This window comes from Balaenoptera ricei, assembly GCF_028023285.1.
Source record: "Balaenoptera ricei isolate mBalRic1 chromosome 2 unlocalized genomic scaffold, mBalRic1.hap2 SUPER_2_unloc_2, whole genome shotgun sequence".
In the NCBI taxonomy this organism is placed as follows: domain Eukaryota; kingdom Metazoa; phylum Chordata; class Mammalia; order Artiodactyla; family Balaenopteridae; genus Balaenoptera; species Balaenoptera ricei.
Genome location: NW_026777416.1, coordinates 272,757 through 290,497, shown reverse-complemented (window position 1 = coordinate 290,497; position 17,741 = coordinate 272,757). Strand labels below are relative to the sequence as shown.

At 45.5% G+C, this 17,741-nt stretch overlaps 1 protein-coding gene across 1 annotated transcript; it reads left to right on the top strand.

The window, feature by feature from the left end:
- Positions 1-3,209: 3,209 nt before the first annotated feature.
- On the top strand, positions 3,210-9,611 carry LOC132358163 (myosin-8-like; the record flags this gene model as incomplete). Its single annotated transcript, XM_059912008.1, has 9 exons — positions 3,210-3,279; positions 3,453-3,577; positions 4,355-4,663; positions 4,744-4,947; positions 6,903-7,028; positions 7,338-7,511; positions 7,696-7,800; positions 8,361-8,456; positions 9,462-9,611. Coding segments are annotated over 9 exons (1,359 nt in total), but the record flags the coding sequence as incomplete, so codon positions are not given.
- Positions 9,612-17,741: the final 8,130 nt, after the last annotated feature.

Genomic DNA, 17,741 nt, shown 5'->3' with positions numbered 1-17,741 from the left:
CCCAGCTCTCTCCCCATCCAGGTATGTGACAGCCCCCAGCTTTTTCCGCAACACAGGTGCCTGACAGCCCTCAACTCTCTCCCCATCACAGGTATGTTACACCCCCCACCTGTCTCCACATCACAGGTATGTGACAGCCCCAAGCACTCTCCCCATCACAAGTGAGTGGCAGTCTCCAGCTCTCTCCCCATCACAGGTGAGTGACAACCCCCAGCTCCCTTCTCAATCACATGTATGTGACAGCCCCCAGCTCTCTCCCCATCACAGATGATTGACAGCCCCCATCTCTCTCCCCATCACAAGTAAGTGACAGCCCCAATATCTCTCCACATCACTTTTGTGTGACCACACCCAGCACTCTCCCCATCACAGGTGAGTGAAAGCCCCCAAGCTCTCTCCCCATCAGAAGTATTTGACAGCCCCCAGCTGTCACCACATCACAGTTGACTGACAGGCCCCAACTCTCTCCCCATCACAGGTGTGTGACCGTCCCCAGCTGTCTCCACATCACAGGTGCGTGACAGCCCCCAACTCTCCCCCCATCACAGGTGATTGACAGCCCCCATCTCTCTTCCCATTACAGGTGAGTAAGAACCCCTAGCGCTCTCTCCATCACAGGTTTGTGACAGCCCCCAGCTGTCTCCGCCTCACAGGTGCGTGACAGCCCCCAACTCTCCTCCCATCACAGGTATATGACAGGCCCCAGCTGTCTCCACATCACAGGTATATGACAGCCCCCAGCTGTCTCCCCATTAGAGGTGACAGCCCCCAGCTCTCTCCACATAACTGTTATGTGACAACCACAAGCTCTCTCCCCATCACAGGTGTGTGACCTTCCCCAGTTGTCTCCATATCACAGGTGCGTGACAACGCCCAGCTCTCTTCCATTCACAGGTGGGTGACAGCACCCAGCTCTCTCCCCATCCCTGGTGAGTGAGAGCCCCCATCTCTCTCCCCATTACAGGTGAGTGACAGCCCCCAGCTCCCTCCCTATCACAGGTGATTGGCAGCCTCCAGCTCTCTCCCCATCACAGGTATGTGACAACCCCCAACTGTCTCAGGGACTCAGGTATGTGACAGTCCCCATCTCTCTCCCCATCACAGGTGTGTGACAGCCCCCTGCTCTCTCCACATCACAGGTGAGTGACAACAACCTGGTCTCTCCCCATCACAGGTATCTGACAGCCCCCAGCTGTCTCCGCATCACAGGAGCCTGACAGCCCCTAACTCTCTCCCCATCACAGGTATGTGACAGCCCCCATTGTCTCCACATCACAGGTATGTGGCAACCACTAGCTCTCTTCCCATCACAGGTGTTTGACAGTCCCCACCTCTCTCACCATCAGAGGTGTGTGTCAGCCCCCTGCTCTCTCCCCAGCACAGGTGAGTGACAGCCCCCAGCTCTCTCCCATCACAGGTGTGCGACTGCCCCCAGGTCTCTCCCTATCACAAGTGAGTGACAGCCCCCTGCTTTCTCCCCATCACAGGTATGTGACAGCCCCCAGCTCTCTCCTCGTCACAGGTGCCTGACAGCCCCCAACTTTCTCCCCATCACAGGTATGTGTCAGCCCCCAACTCTCTCCACTTCACAGGTATCTGAAAGACACCAGCTGTCTCCGCATCACAGGTATGTGACAGCCCCCAGGTCTCTCCCTATCACAGGTGTTTGACAGTCCCCATCTCTTTCCCCATCACAGCTGTGTGACAGCCCCCAGGTCTCTCCCCATTACAGGTGAGTGACAGCCCCCTGCTCTCTCCCCATCACAGGTGTGTGATATCCTCCTCTTCTCTCCCCATGACAGGGGAGTGACAGCCCCCAGCACTCTCCCCATCATAGGTATGTGACAGCCGCCAGCTGTCTCCGCATCACAGGTGCCTGACAGCCCCCAACTGTCTCCCCATCACAGGTATGTTACAGCCCCCAGCTGTCTCCACATCACAGGTATGAAACAGCCCCCAGCTCTCTCCCCATCACAGGTATGTGACAGCCCCCAGCTCTCTCCCTATCATAGGTGTTTGACAGTCCCCAGGTCTCTACCCATCACAGCTGTGTGACAGCCCCCAGCTCTCTCCCCATCACAGGTGAGTGACAGCCCCCAGCTGTCTCCGCATCACAGGTATGTGACAGCCCCCAGCTCTCTCCGTATCACAGGTGCCTGACAGCCCCCAACTCTCTCCCCATCATAGGTATGTGACAGCCCCCAGCTGTCTCCCCATCAAAGGTATGTGACAGGCCCCATCTGTCTCCGCGTCACAGGTCCCTGACAGCCCCCAACTTTCTCCCCATCACAGGTATGTGACAGCCCCCAGCTGTCTCCACATCACAGGTGTGTGACCGTCCCCAGCTGTCTCCATATCACAGGTGTGTGACAGCCCCCAGCCCTCTCCCCTTCTCATTTGGGTGACAGCCCTCAGCTCTCTACCCATCACTGGTATGTGACAACCCCAAGCTGTCTCCACATCACAGGTGCGTGACAGCCCTCAGCACTCTCCCCATCACAGGTAGGTGGCAGTCCCCATCTCTCTCCCCATCACAGGTGAGTCACAGCCCCCACCTCTCTCCCCATCTCCGGTGAGTCACAGCCCCCAGCTGTCTCCCAATCACAGGTATGTGACAGCCCCCAGCTGTCTCTGCACCACAGGTGCCTGACAGCCCCCAACTCTCTCCCCATCACAGGTATGTGACAGCCCCCAGTCGTCTCTACATCACAGGTATGTGACTGCCCCCAACTGTCTCCCCATCACAGGTATGTCACAGCCCCCAGCTGTCTTCCCGTCACAGGGGTGTGACAGCCCCCAGCTCTCTCCCTATCACAGCTGTGTGACAGCCCCCCTTCTCTTCTGGCCACCACTCCCCCATTTGGCCACAGCCTCTTCCTTCCCGATTCCCCACAAAATCCTCACATCTATTCTCTTTACCCTGGGACCCAAACTTCCCCCATGTAAGGCATAGTCACAGCCAAGCCTTGTTCTCGAGAACAGAGGCTTCGCTGGGCTGCTAAGCTCCGTGCTCTTCTACAGAACATATCTTCCATGGATTCTGTCTCTACATGGCTTTGTGTCCTTGATCCTGTCACTAGATCCCTTAGGATCTCAGACCGCTGTCCTACAAAACTAGACCAGACCCAATGGCCTCTAAAGCCCCTTCTATTTCTGAGACCATGATTCTGTGTTTTCTCCACAGTAGTCTCCCCCGGTCCTCTCTGTGACCCTTTTGTGTACCGTGTGAAGGTTCAGGGTCATACAGGTGTTCTGTTGTTCCTCCCTCTGCATCTTCAGGTGAGGCCACACACCTGTGTCTTGTCGACACCTCCCCCGAAAGGTTTCCCTGTCTTTGTCCTCTCCTATATGAAGGTCATGAATGAATCACCAATCCCCAAATTCCCTGGCAAATGCCGGTGCTATCAGACAGAGCCTGTGAAAACAGCCTAAATCAAGCCTGTGCTTTGCAGAAGAGATTTCCGACTTAACCATGCAGATTGCGGAAATGAGCAAGAATCTTCAGGAATTGGAGAAGACCAGGAAGCGAGTGCAGCAAGAAAAGTCAGACCTCCAGGCTGCCCTGGAAGAGGTGGAGGCACGTGTCTGAGATGTGAAGGAGGGCGGGGCGCTGAGGAAGGGGACTAGACCACCCCCAGGGGCCCTTCCTGCAGGAGGCACTGGGGCTCCAATGGGAAGAATCCAGCCCCACCCCCACCCTGGGGGGGACCAGCTGCTCTCTGCTGCCTCGCCTCATGAGTGTTCTCTAGTCCATCGTATTTCTCCTATTGAATAAATAAACTTGTTCATTATGTCCTCAACGTCTTCCTCTCAGAAAGCAAGGACTCAATCACCAAACATCCTGAGAGCCAGCTCAGAATCCCTTAGTTTTAACAGAGAGTTATACACGGTCATCTTTGGCTGCTGGGAATTCTGTGTGGTCCAAAGAGTGCAGGATCCTGATGCAATCCCCAGCTTTGGCCAGTGAGGGGCGGATGCTTAAGAGGGTCTAGGGAAATTTGCACTATGCAGGATAACAGGAGAGCAATTCCTCTGTCTTTCTCTGTCTTTTTTGAGCAGAGGTTGGCTCCTGACTTATGGTCACTATTTAAAAAGACACAGTAATCAAAATTTTTATTAATTGAAAACGATGCTCTGTCCTTCTCAAGACATAAAATTGTTAACAACAAAGCTTCAATTCTAGTTTCATTACTAGTAACAATTTGGGAGCAAACTGTTTGACCTTTTTGAGTACTGTTCTATTTATTTGTAAAATGAGCCTAATAATACCCTTTTTATCCTAATGGGGATGAAAAACCTCATTCAAGAAGGTGGCTGCCCCCGGCAATCCCAATCACTCCTTTTCTTTTATCAGGGTTCCTTGAAGCATGAAGAGGGCAAGATTTTGCGTGTCCAGCTAGAGTTGAACCAGCTGAAATCTGAGCTTGACCGCAAGATCACTGAGAAGGAAGAAGAAATCGAGCAGCTGAAAAGAAAGAGCCAGCGGGCAGCAAAGGTCATGCAAAGCGTGCTGGATGCTGAGATCTGGAGCCGGAATGTTGCTCTGAGGCTGAAGAAGAAGATGGAGAGAGACCTCAGTGAGATGGAGATTCAGCTGGGCCACTCCAACCGCCAGGTGGCAGAGACCCAGAAACACCTGTGCTCAGTCCAGAGCCAGCTCAAGGTGAGTGCACGGCCCCTGGAGGACCTGGCGGGACCTCAGCCTGCCCTGGGCTCCGGTCTCACCCCTGGTTTCTCGTGAACGACTCCCAGCTGCATCTGGATGACGCCCTGAGGAGCAGCGAGGACCTCAAGGAGCAGCTGGCCCTCGTGGAGCACAGGAATGGCCTCTCGCTGGAGGAGCCGGAGGAGAGGAAGGTGGCCCTGGCGCGGACGGAGCGCACCCGCAAGCTGGCGGAGCACGAGCTGCTGGAGGCCAGCGACCGCGTGCAGCTCCTTCACTCCCACGTGTGTCCGTCCTCACTCCACTCTGGGTCCACCCTGGAGGCAGGCAGGACCCAGGCTTGATGGAGAGGAGTTCCCACCGCTCCTTCCAGGCTAGCGGTCAAGACAAACTTTCATTAGGCCTAGTTCTTGGAATAACTTGGTCTCTAGATGGACAGATTGCTGAGCTTTCTTTTATCTGAAGATAAAAGATCATGGGGAAATCAGAGCAAGGCATGACAAATTATTGCATAAAAGGGCTGGAAAAGGCTTCACAGAGGCAGTAACATTTAAGCTGCAAGCTTAGAAAATTAGGATTGTCTTTTGAAATAATTACTTTTAGGAAAGTTCAAGAATTCCTTGTTTCATTTCTTATTTTTTTGGACCACACCACATGGCATACGGGATCTTAGTTCCCCAACCAGAGATTGAACCCGCGCCCCGCGCGGTGGAAACACAAAGCCCTAATCACTGGACTGCCAGGGAATTCCCCCAAAATTCCTTGCTTTAAAAACTATTTTTTGAATTAGCCAAAAAACTAGAAGAATACCAACCATATTGTTAGCATTTGGGGATCTCCTATTCTAGGCTCTTGTGTCTATACATAAATATGATATTTTTTGTAAACGTGATCAATCCTTTTGCAACTTTTTTTCATTTAACAACGTGTTGTGAACATATTTCTATATTTTAAAACAGTTTTCTATGATGCAGTTTTTTAATGGCAGAAAAGCAGTCCATTGTAGTTGTGTATTATGGCACATTTATTTAATCAGTCTTCTACGGTTGGATATTTTTAGACTGTTCCCAATAAAAATGTTTATGATTAGAAGATTGTATGACTAAGTTCTTCATAACTAAATTTTCACATATATCCATGATTACTATTTCCTTAATATTCCTAAAAGTCAGTAACTTCCTGGAAGTATATATTCATGGTCAAAACAGCAAAGACATTTATGATATGTTGTAAATTGGTCTTTAACAAAGTTGTCCCAATTTTTACTCCCGTGGGGAAAATAAGTGAGAGTGCTTAGCTATTATTTTTTTTTTTAATCTTCACCGATTTTATGGTTGAAAATGCCTCATTTTAAAAAATTCTTATTTCTTTGATTACTAATGAGGTGGAACATTTTGTCGTATTTGTTGGCTATTTGTATTTCTTCTGCTGTGTCTTAGCTATTTGTACTTTTGCCCTTTTTTCTTAATGATTTGTCTTTTTTACATATTAAGGAAGGAACTATTTTTTCAGTAATGCACATTGCAAATGTTTCCTCGTTTGTCATCATCCTAACAACTCTGTACAATGTTTTTGTTTTGTTTTGTTTTGTTTTTTAAAGATTTATTTACTTATTTATTTATTTATTTATTTATTTATGGCTGTGTTGGGTCTCTGTTTCTGTGCGAGGGCTTTCCCTAGTTGCGGCAAGTGGGGGCCACTCTTCATCGCGGTGCGCGGGCCTCTCACTATCGCGGCCTCTCTTGTTGCGGAGCACAGGCTCCAGACGCGCAGGCTCAGCAGTTGTGGTTCACGGGCCCAGCCGCTCCGCGGCATGTGGGATCTTCCCAGGCCAGGGCTCGAACCCGTGTCCCCTGCATTGGCAGGCAGACTCTCAACCACTGCGCCACCAGGGAAGCCCTGTACAATGTTTTGATCATGAGAATTATTTTTCATTTCACATAGTTACGTCAACCATTTCCTTGTTCCAGCACCTTTAACTAAATAATTTATCCTTCCTCAAATATTTAAATGTCCACATTTATCATTTACTCAATTCTTTTATGTACAATTCTCGGGCCTGTTTTGGGATATCTGTCTATCAAAAAGGAAAGTCTTTTTAATTTTTTAATTTTTTAATTTTTTTTCACCTGTGTGAAACGTTCTCGAGCTTGACTTCTTTCCCCACCCAACCCTCTCCCTTCCAATCGTTGTAAGTGTCCAAATGTAGCCCGAACCTCTTATCTAATTTTTCTTGTAGAACACGTGCCTGATAAATACCAAGAAAAAACTGGAAGCTGACATAGCCCAATGCCAGGCAGAGGTGGAGAAGTCTATCCAGGAGTCCAAAAATGCAGAGGAGAAGGCCAAGAAGGATGTCACGGATGTGCGCTCCATTCTTTCTTATCAGAGATGCTGTCTGGAGATAAGAAAGGGGCTTCTACGCCGCCCCTTTGGGACCTGCAAGTAGGTTTCCTCTCCTCACCCCTGCATTCAGTCAGTGGTGGCTTCCCGGAGAGACGGAAGGAGACGGAGCCTCAGCAGAGGCAAAGTGGGAGGGGAACCATGCAGCATCAGCGGTGGCTGCGGCAAGGAGGAAAGCATCAGCGTGCCTAGTACCAGCCTCACAGCACCCTCCGTGTGCCCGCATAGGAGGGGTGGGTGGCCCACTGCTGCCTCTTGTGAACTTAACCAGGCGGCCATGATGGCCGAGGCGCTGACAGAGAAGGAGCAGGACACCAGCGCCCACCTGGAGCGGATGAAGAAGAACCTGGAGCAGACGGTGAAGGACCTGCAGCACCGCCTGGACGAGGCTGAGCAGCTGGCCCTGAAGGGTGGCAAGAAGCACATCCAGAAGCTGGAGGCCAGGGTGGGTCTCTCAATCTCTCTGAATCCGGAAAGTGAAAACGGCACTCCCCGATCCTTCTCTCTTCTTGTATATTGACTCCCATCCTTATCCTGTGGCTGGGGACAGCCACCCAATATCGTCAGTAGGTCCTGAGGTAATTAACATCCCCCAAAACTGACTATATAAGTATCTTTCTTGATTGTAGGTACGTGAGCTTGAAGGAGAGGTTGAAAGTGAGCAGAAACGTAATGCTGAGGCTGTTAAAGGTTTGTGGAAACACGAGAGAAGAGTAAAGGAACTCACCTACCAGGTAAGGGGAAGAGCTTTCTAGAATATCCAGACTTCCTGCACAAAGGGAAATTGAAAACCTGGTGACTATGTGGTACTCACAAATAGCTACATGTTAACTCGATATACATAAGGGGCAAATGACACAATCACCTATCACAGACCCTTTCCTAAGCTAGGAAAATCAGGAAGGCCTTTAGAAAATCGTGTAAGTGAGGAAAGAATACAGGTTTCAAAGACAGATAAACTGGTATTAGTCCTAGTTTGGCCTCTTACTTTTTAAACTCGGATAGGTTACCTAACACTCTCAACCTTAATTCATCACCTGTAAAATAGAATAAAAACATCTACTCACCAGAGTAGGCAGGTAAGGATTAGAGACGTGTATAACTCTCCAATATAGTGCCTGCACACAGTGGACATTTAACAAGAGTGGCTACTGTTAATACTATGAAGGAAGCCTCAGAGTTGACCACATTTACCCCAGGCCCACCTGCCATCATATCAAAGTGATTTACTTCACCACCTGTAGTGGGTTGATTTTGTTGGATTCAATGCAGACCATTTTTTTCAAACTTCCAGACTGAGGAAGACCGCAAGAATGTTCTCAGGCTGCAAGACCTGGTAGATAAATTACAGGCAAAGGTGAAATCATACAAGAGACAAGCTGAGGAGGCTGTAAGTATCTTTAAGCCCTTGAGGGAAGAAGGAAACTTCGTTGGGGGTAGAAAGTATATTAAGAGAATGTGTTAATGAGAAAGAAAGAGACCAAGTAAGAATATGTCATTCTTATTTTAAGAGAGAGGATATAAATATGAATTTACCCCCAAATCCTAATTATAGAATAAGACCTCAAGACGAGATATTTTTATTATTAAGCAATTTGTAGGGGTTGGGGGAAAAAAAGAAAATTCCAAATAACCCACCTTACTTGATAGCTGCAAAGAATATCCAGCAGAAAATCTAACACCATGATAAATATTCCTCTCCCTCTAGAAATGCACAAAATCAATTGTTCCCAAAAGCCAAACAGAAATCTTTTACCCCAGCTGACTCCTTCCCTCACTACCACTGTCATCAGCAGGGACTTATCCCTGCACATTCGCTGTAGCAAATTAGGATGTGTTGGGAGATTCTCCAGCTTCACTTTTCCTGGTTGTTCCCCACTCTTCCAGACACAATGTAGTGGGTAAGAGGTAAGAAAAGGGAACACGAAAGGGAGAGGCACAAATGGTAGTAAGTGCAACCAACAAAGGGCATAATTTCTTCCTATCCCCATCCCCCCACCCGCAGCGTCTCTGTATGCCAGAGTCAAAATATATGGCAAAAACACTTCAACTGGGATTTTCCCAAAGTTAGAATTTGACCTTACATTTACTGTCTAACCTCTGTGAGCGAGCGCACGTGGGTCTCTTCCTCCTTTCCACTCAGTCCATACATCGTAACTAGACTTCACGTATACATGGGTTTGACATAATGAGCTCGTCTCTTCCATTTCAAAACTATTTCTTCTTTCATTCTTTAGAGTAAAAAATGTAACTGAAGTTACAAGTTCTGTCTGGATTTGAAATCCGATATGACAAACAAACCGTAAGGAGGAAATATCTGAGTTGAGGAAATAATCCTGTTTGTGACAAGTGCAATGAGAACCACAAAGTCTAACTCTCACAACTTTATTCTTAGGAGGAACAATCCAATGCTAATCTTGCCAAATTCCACAAGCTCCAGCACGAGCTGGAGGAGGCCGAGGAACGGGCTGACATTGCCGAGTCCCAGGTCAACAAGCTGCGGGTGAAGAGCCGGGAGATTCACATACAAGTCAGTGCAGAGTGAACACATCTGCCTGATGCTGCCAAGGGGCTGAAGAAATGCACAAAACGTGCTATTTTGGGTCACTTGCTTTGTGATGTTTTTCTCTTCATGTTGAATAAATAAAAACTACAGTGAACTGATAAACTGAACCAGACTCATTTACTTCCAAAATTACTTATTCTCAAACACAGTTCTCACCTAGCTATTATTATTCTAACATTATATATGGCTTTGTGGAACATTCAATATCTGTACCTCCCTCACCACCCCGCATCCCCTTTCCCATCTCCAGCTCCACCACACACACACACTATTATCTTTTACTGGACTTAATTTTATTAAGTCTCTCTAGACTGTTACAAATGACTAAGGAAACCACTCACTGAGGTTACGCCTTCAGACAGGACACACTCATGCACCCACTCCGCAGGTGGTTACTGAGCATCTACTATGCGCCGGGCCCTGCTCTCAGTACTATGGGAATAGCAGTGAACAAAGCATAGTTCCCTCCCTCTGGGAACTTATATTCTGCAAGGAAAGAAAGGCAGTCAACAAATAAGAAGCTGTGTCTACTATATTTAAAATAGATAATCAACAAGAACCTAGTGTATAGCACAGGGAACTCGGCTCAGTATTCTCTAATAACCTAAACGGGAAAAGAATTTGAAAAAGAATGGATACTTGTATGGGTATAAGTGAATCACTCTGCTGTACACCTGTAACTAACACATCATTGTTAATCAACTATACTCCAACATAAAATTTTTGTAAAAAGATCTACAAAAAAAATAAGAAGCTGCGTAATGTGTCAGGTAAGTGCTCATGAGAAATAAAAAAAGTAAGAGGGAGGCAGTTAGTACTATGTAGAGAGGAGTCAAGCAAGGCCTCTCTAAGAAAAACACATTTGAGCTGAGACCTGAAGGAAGCAAGAGTATTCCAGGCAGAGGGAACAAAAGAAAATGCAAAGGCCCTGAGGCAGGGGCAGCTTGGCATGGCCCAGGGACAGGAAGGAGGCCAGCAGGGCTAGAGGAGAATGAGCAAGATAGTCACGGCATAAGAGAGGAACCTGGGACCCCAGGGATCATGTAGGGCTTCAGGGCCACCTGAGGACTTTTCTCTTCACTCAGAGTGAGATGGGAAATCTTTGGAGTGTTTTGAGCAGAGGAGTGATATTAACACACATTTTAAAAGAATCACTCTGGGGACTTCCCTGGTGGCGCAGTGGTTGAGAATCTGCCTGCCAATGCAGGGGACACGGGTGCGAGCCCTGGTCCTGGAAGATCCCACATGCCGCGAAGCAACTAAGCCCATGCACCACAACTACTAAGCCTGTGCTCTAGAGCCCGCAAGCCACAACTACTGAGCCTGCATGCTGCAACTACTGAAGCCCTCATACCTAGGGCCCGTGCTCTGCAAGAGAAGCCACAGCAATGAGAAGCCTCTGCACCGCAAGGGAGAGTAGCCCCCTCTCGCCGCAACTACAGAAAGCCCGTGCGCAGCAAAGAAGACCCAACACAGCCAAAATGAATAAATAAATAAGTCTTTAAAAAAAAAAAAAAAGAATCACTCTGCTGCATTGAGAATACACTGAAGGGGGCAGAGGTCGAAACTGTGAGACCAGTTAGGAGCCTACTGCAAAATAAAAGATAAAAAATGACAGTGGCTTAGACCAGAGAGATAGGCACTGGGAGATGACGAGAAGCAGATGGATTCTAGATGTACTGTGAAGGTGGCGCACATAGGGTTTTCTGACAGATTGGATGGATGAGTGGGTGAGAGAGAGAGAGAGAGAGAAAGGACTTATGAAAAGAGGAAGGATAAAACAAGATAGATTTAGTGCAGTATAAACATGAGGAGTTTGGTATCTAGAAAGAGAGGAAGCATTAGAACAAAAATGCAATCTAGACAAAAATTGTACTTTATGCACTCCTGTCCCTCTTCCACCTTCTACCATCCACAATCCCTTGCCTCTCAACCCCTATCAGCCTCACTCCTTTACAGTATAAACTGCACAGGCCTCAATCGCAAAAATGTCTAAAATTAATAACAGTTTAAAACAAAAAAATTCAAAATACTCTCCTAAATTAAATTTTGGATCAAAGAGGAAACCAAAAGTAGAATCACAAAAACTTCTAGAAGTAAACATAAGAGTAAATCTTTGTGACCTTGGTTTACACAAAGATTTCTTAGATGCCAACACCAAAAGCACAAGCCATGAGAGAAAAAATTGATAAACTGGATTTCATCAAAATTCAGTTTCTGCACTTTGAAAAACACTGTTAAACAGAATGAAAGGACAAGCCACCGACTGAGAAAAAAGTATTTGCAAATTATACCCCTGATAAAGGACTTGTGTCTAGAATACATACAGAAATCTATATCTTCACTAAAAAGAAAACAAATCACCCAATTTTTAAAGAACCAAAAGATTTAAACAAACATTTCACCAAAGAAGATATACACAGAGCACATGAAAAATGCTCATCATGAATCATTAGGGGACTAATAATTAAAACATAATGAGATATCACAACACACCTATTACAATGACTAAAAGTCCAAGTGTTGGCCAAGGGGTGGAGGTACTGGACCTCTCACACCAGCTAGTGGTCATGTAAAACAGCATAACCATTTTGGAAAATAGTTTGGCAGTCTCTTAAAAAGTTAAGAAATTACCCATTTGTTCCAGTCGTTCCACTTCTAGGTATTTACTCAAGAGAAATGAAAACGTATGTCCACACAAATATTCACAGCATATTTATCTGTAATAGCCCCAAACTGAAAACCACCCAAATGGCCATTAACAGGTGAATGGATAAACACATTGTGGTAAATCCATATAATGTAATACTACAAAATGATAAAAAATAAACTATTGGGCTTCCCTGGTGGCGCAGTGGTTAAGAATCCGCCTGCCAATGTAGGGGACACGGGTTCGAGCCCTGGTCCAGGAAGATCCCACATGCCGTGGAGCAACTAAGTCCATGCACCACAACTACTGAGCCTGCGCTCTAGAGCCCGAGAGCCACAACTACTGAAGCCCACGCACCTAGAGCCCGTGCTCCACAACAAGAGAAGCCACCGCAATAAGAAGCCCGCACACCGCAACGAAGAGTAGCCTCAGCTCGCCGCAACCAGAGAAAAGCCCGCCCGCGGCAACGAAGACCAAATGCAGCCAGAAACAATAAATAAATAAAATAATAAAATAAATAAATTTTTTTAAAAAAATGATAAAAATAAACTATTAACACACACAAAAACATGGATGGATCTCAAAATAATAATGCTGATGGAAAGTAGCCAGACCAAAAAAGTGTAGACTCTATTATTCCATTTATATAAAATTCTAGGGAAAAAAAAATGAATCTATAGTGACTGAAAGCTGACTAGTGGTTGCCTAGGGATAGAGAGGCAGGATTTATGGGAGGCACAGAAGGACAGTAGGATGTATTACAAAGGACCAGGAGGAAACTTTGCGGGTGATGGACATGTTCATTATCTTGATTCAGATGATGGTGTCACAGTGTCTACATGTGTCGAGACTCTTTAAATATGTACAGTTCGTTATACATCAATTATATCCCCATAAAGCTGTTAAAATTTTTCATTGGGGGAAATACTACAATTATAGTGCTTTGGGAAAATAATAATTAGGATACTGTATGTCCAACTTTAAAGCCAGAGTTATAATTTTTGATAGGAATTACATTAAATCTATTTACCAGTTTGGGGGAAATTAGCTTACTATATTGATTCTTCCAATTCGTGAATAAAGTATGTTTTTCCATTTATTCAGATCCTCTTCAATTTCTGTCTTCCTTGTTTTACAGTTTCCAGCATACAAGTCCTGTACATGTTTTGTTAGATATACACCTAAATTCTTTTTCTTTCTTTTTGTTTTTAAGTAATTGTAAATTGTATTGTACTTCTTGTTTTTGTTTTTGTTTTTGTTTTTTTGGCTGCATTGGGCCTTTGTTGCTGCACGCAGGCTTTCTCTAGTTGCAGCGAGCATGGGCTGCTCTTCATTGCGATGCGCAGGCTTCTCACTGCGGTGGCTTCTCTTGTTGTGGAGCACGGGCTCTAGGCACACGGGCTTCAGTAGTTGTGGCTCTCGGGCTCTAGAGCACAGGCTCAGTTGTTGTGGTGCACGACCTGAGTTGCTCCATGGCGTGTGGGATCTTCCCGGACCAGGGATCAAACCTGTGTCCCCTGCATTGGCAGACAGATTTTTAACCACTGCACCACCAGGGAAGTCCCTGTATTTCTAATTTTGGTGTCCACATGTTCACTGCTAGCATACAGCCTAAAGAAATACAACTGATTTTTGTATGTTTATGTTATACCCTGAAACCCTACTGAACTCACTTCATAGTTCTGAGTTTGGGGGGAAATTCTTTGGGATTTTCTACATCAACAATCATGTACCTCAGAAAACAACCACTTAAGGTGAATCTAAATTAATTAAAATGAAGTCCAAAATTACACAGTAAATTGTGGGGGAAAAGTCTGATTGGGATTTTATCATAAAAATCAAGCCAGAACCACTGAAATAAATTTATTTTCTCTTATACTTCACAAGATTTACGTTACAACTGCATCTCTGTTAATTCTTAGAACAAAGAATGAATCAATGTTGGAGTTGGGAGGAAAGGAACATCCTTCTCACAATCTTGTATGATGTGGCACCCTTTATGTTTAACTTTTGCAATGCAATCATAAAGAATGTCCTTTTTTGCAAAAACTGTATGATGTCTTCATTGATATTTTAAGGGTCTTCCTAATCCTTTGATCCTAAACTCACTCCCTTGAAGCACTTATTGGATCATCATTGTCCATGTTCAGAGTTTTATAATTATTAACTAGTTCAGTGCTGCTGCATCACCCTGGCCAGTGGCTTTGCAAAATTCAAGCAGGTTTCTAATACCACTTTCATCAACTTCATTAAATTCTGAAAATTTTGCAGTATTTGTCATTTTATTTTGCAGTCATGTTGCACTGACTATTGCATATTTACAACACCTGATAATCAGTATGCTCATGTACTAGGGAATAACAAAACTGACTCCATATCAGATCTGTTTCTTTTACTTTAACCTTTGTACTTTGTTTTTGCTACAACTTAATGTTGTCTATAGCCTGAAATATACAGGATAGCCAATTCTCAAGGCTCTGGCCTTTACAGGTGTAACACTTTTCCATTCATAGAGAGATAAAAAGTTGCAGAACAGAGAATAACGTTTGTCTTGTTGGGAGGTTTACAGGAACAGCATGACCTGACCTAAGTGGACAGCTACAAGAACAAAGGATTCCGACACCAAGTTTGCAACAGCTAACAACACTCCCTCCCCTTTTAGTATAAAAAAAGCCTGAATTCTACCTCGGGGAAGATGGTTCTAGCCCATCTTACCTGAGGACCCTAGCCCACCATCTTCTCGGTCTGCTGGCTTTCCGAATAAAGTCACTATTCCTTGCCCCAACCACTCGTCTCTCGATTTGTTGACCTGTTGTGCGGCAAGCAATATGAGCTTGGGCTCCGTAACGATCATTAGAGAATACTTATTGTTTTCTTATGCCACATCACTACTGTGGAGACTCTAATAACAGGCATTGTACTACTGCAAACCTTAAAACAGTCATACCCTTTGCCCAGAAAGTCTATTCTATAAATATCGTCAAGATATGCATAAACATATGCACACATATGTTTACAGGAATATTTAAAAGAAAAAAAAATTAGCGCACCCTAGGTGCCCCAAAATAGAAAACTGAGTACAGTCATAGGATGGAACGATATGTAACTATTAAAAATCATGATGTAGAAGAAGAGTTAATATCATGGTAAAATTTCCCAGAATCTGTTAAGTTGCAAAGGCAGAATACAAAACCATGCTTACAGGCTGATACCCTAATTGTGTATTTGTTTAAAGCACGTGTTTAAAAAAACAAAACAAAACTGTGTATGTGTTTACAAACATAAAAAAAAGTGTAAAAGGACTTAATCCAAACTCCGGTAGAGATTACTTCTATGCTAAAATCTTAGGAGGGATTTAAATTTTTCCTTCAGTATGTTTGATTATGTTTTTCAATCTTTCTACAATGTGTACCTCACTTTGAGAATTTTTTTAAAGGCTCGTGTTCTTTAAATACAATAAATAAAAGGAACGTGCTTCTTAAGAGGACTTCATACCCAATTCTCATCAAAGACATGGGTATAACTGACAAGAGAAAGGTGAAGAGGAGAGGGTCATTTGATGGACGAGACCATTAGCACAACTACTAAAAGCTGTTGCCTTTCAGCCAAGTTTTCCATAAGCATTACCATTCCAGGGCTAACACAGCAGCTGTCGGTGAGCAAACTTAAATTCTGCCTCCTGGCTGTGACAGAGGTTTGGGCACGTTACATTGACACCAGTGTCCCCAGGCACCTTCACTGCGGACTTAGTCGGTCCCATTTTCCTAAGTGGGAGGCTGAAGAATCAGCTGCGGGCAGATGCAAAGAACCTTACTTCCTTAAGGATGGAATTTACCAGCCTGATTCCTCCCTCCTGGCTCCAAGCGCCACCAAGATGCTGCTTCCGGAGCCCACGAGAGAAAAAGAAAGCCTCTTCGCTGATGAAGGAGAAAAACATTCCCCTTGGGGAACACACCCAAAACAGGGCTTTTCTTATATTATAGTAGCCTGACCTTCCCAAGAGGGCGGGCTATTTTCTCAGCTCCTCACAGAAACAACGGCTTATGGCTCTCTCTCGGGGAAACTGAGGTACAACACAGGGGGAGCCCTCAAATTATGAAAAATGTTGTTAAGAGGATGGATGGGAAAGGTGGTATCTTTGGAGCAACAGAATCATATTTTTTTCCGGTATATTCTGAAAAATAATTCTATTGATACCCACAGTTTTTAGTACCCAAAAATGGATTTAGCCCTATATATTACATAAGTACATGTATATGCAATGTAATAAAATGCCTATAAACGTACTGAAAAACTTCAAATGGAATTTGGCGACTTGAGAATTTTCAGAAATTTCCTTGTGGCCCAGTCACGTCAAGAGCCTGGGGTTCGAATTCCCTCGCCCCTTCCGGCTTCACACCCTCCCACCACACGCACAGTTAAGCTCTGGAATCGCGGAGCTGACGAGAAAGGCCTGCCTCTCTCACAAACTCCAAACGTACACTCACCGGCCAGGGCCCCTCACCGTCTCCAGGCTCGTCCCAACCCTGGCGGAATCACTCCCAGCCTTTCCTTCCCCGGTGGCGCACTCCTCCCATGATGCCCCGGGGCCCACCCCTCCCATGATGCCCCAGGGCGCACCGGAAGCAACTCCTCACCTCTCTGGGAAATTGAAACTGCCTTTCTTCTCAGTAGTTACCGGCTGTTTCCTTGGAAGTCCACGGCTGCTGATTTTTTCACGTGTTTTCAATACTGTGATCCACCCACCCTCCCCGAACTAGATGGTAAGCTGTTGGAGAGAACCAACTTCTAATCCCCAATGCCTGGAACGGTGTCTTTATAAGCCTTTTGCTAAATGAAGAGCAGCTAAACGTTTTGTTTGACAGAGTGAAGCAAAGCTGAGTAGAAAAACAGCAGATAACAGAGCCAACGCTCAGCAGAGAATACGGAAGAATAGCGTTACCTTTATAATAACAGCTGGCATTTAAAACCCTAAATCCTTACCTTAGTTTGCAAGGCTCTAAGCATCTGGCCCCTAGCCGCTTCTGCCACTTCATTCCTTGCTACTGTATCCCTGGCTCCTTTCATCCCTGCCCTACTGGCCTTTATTCTCTTCCTGTGCAGGCAAGTTCCCCTCCCAGAGCCTTTGCATTTGTTTCCTCTGCCTGGAATACTGTGCCCCGTTGATATTCGCCTGGCTTGCTCTTCCTCTAAGTGCTCAAATACCATCTCTTTAGAGAAACTTATCCTGATTGATCCATTTCAAACCCACACAGCCACTGTTTCCTTATCCTAATTTTCCTTTCCTTCAGAGAATTTATCACTAATTGACATTTGATATCTGTTTGTTTGTTGTCTGTCCCCACATACACACACACTAGAATAGAGTTTCCATGAGGGCAGAGACTTTGCCTGTTCTGTTCCCTAGTGCTTAAAATCTTCCCAGCATATAGTAAGCCCTCAATGAATGTTTGATGAAT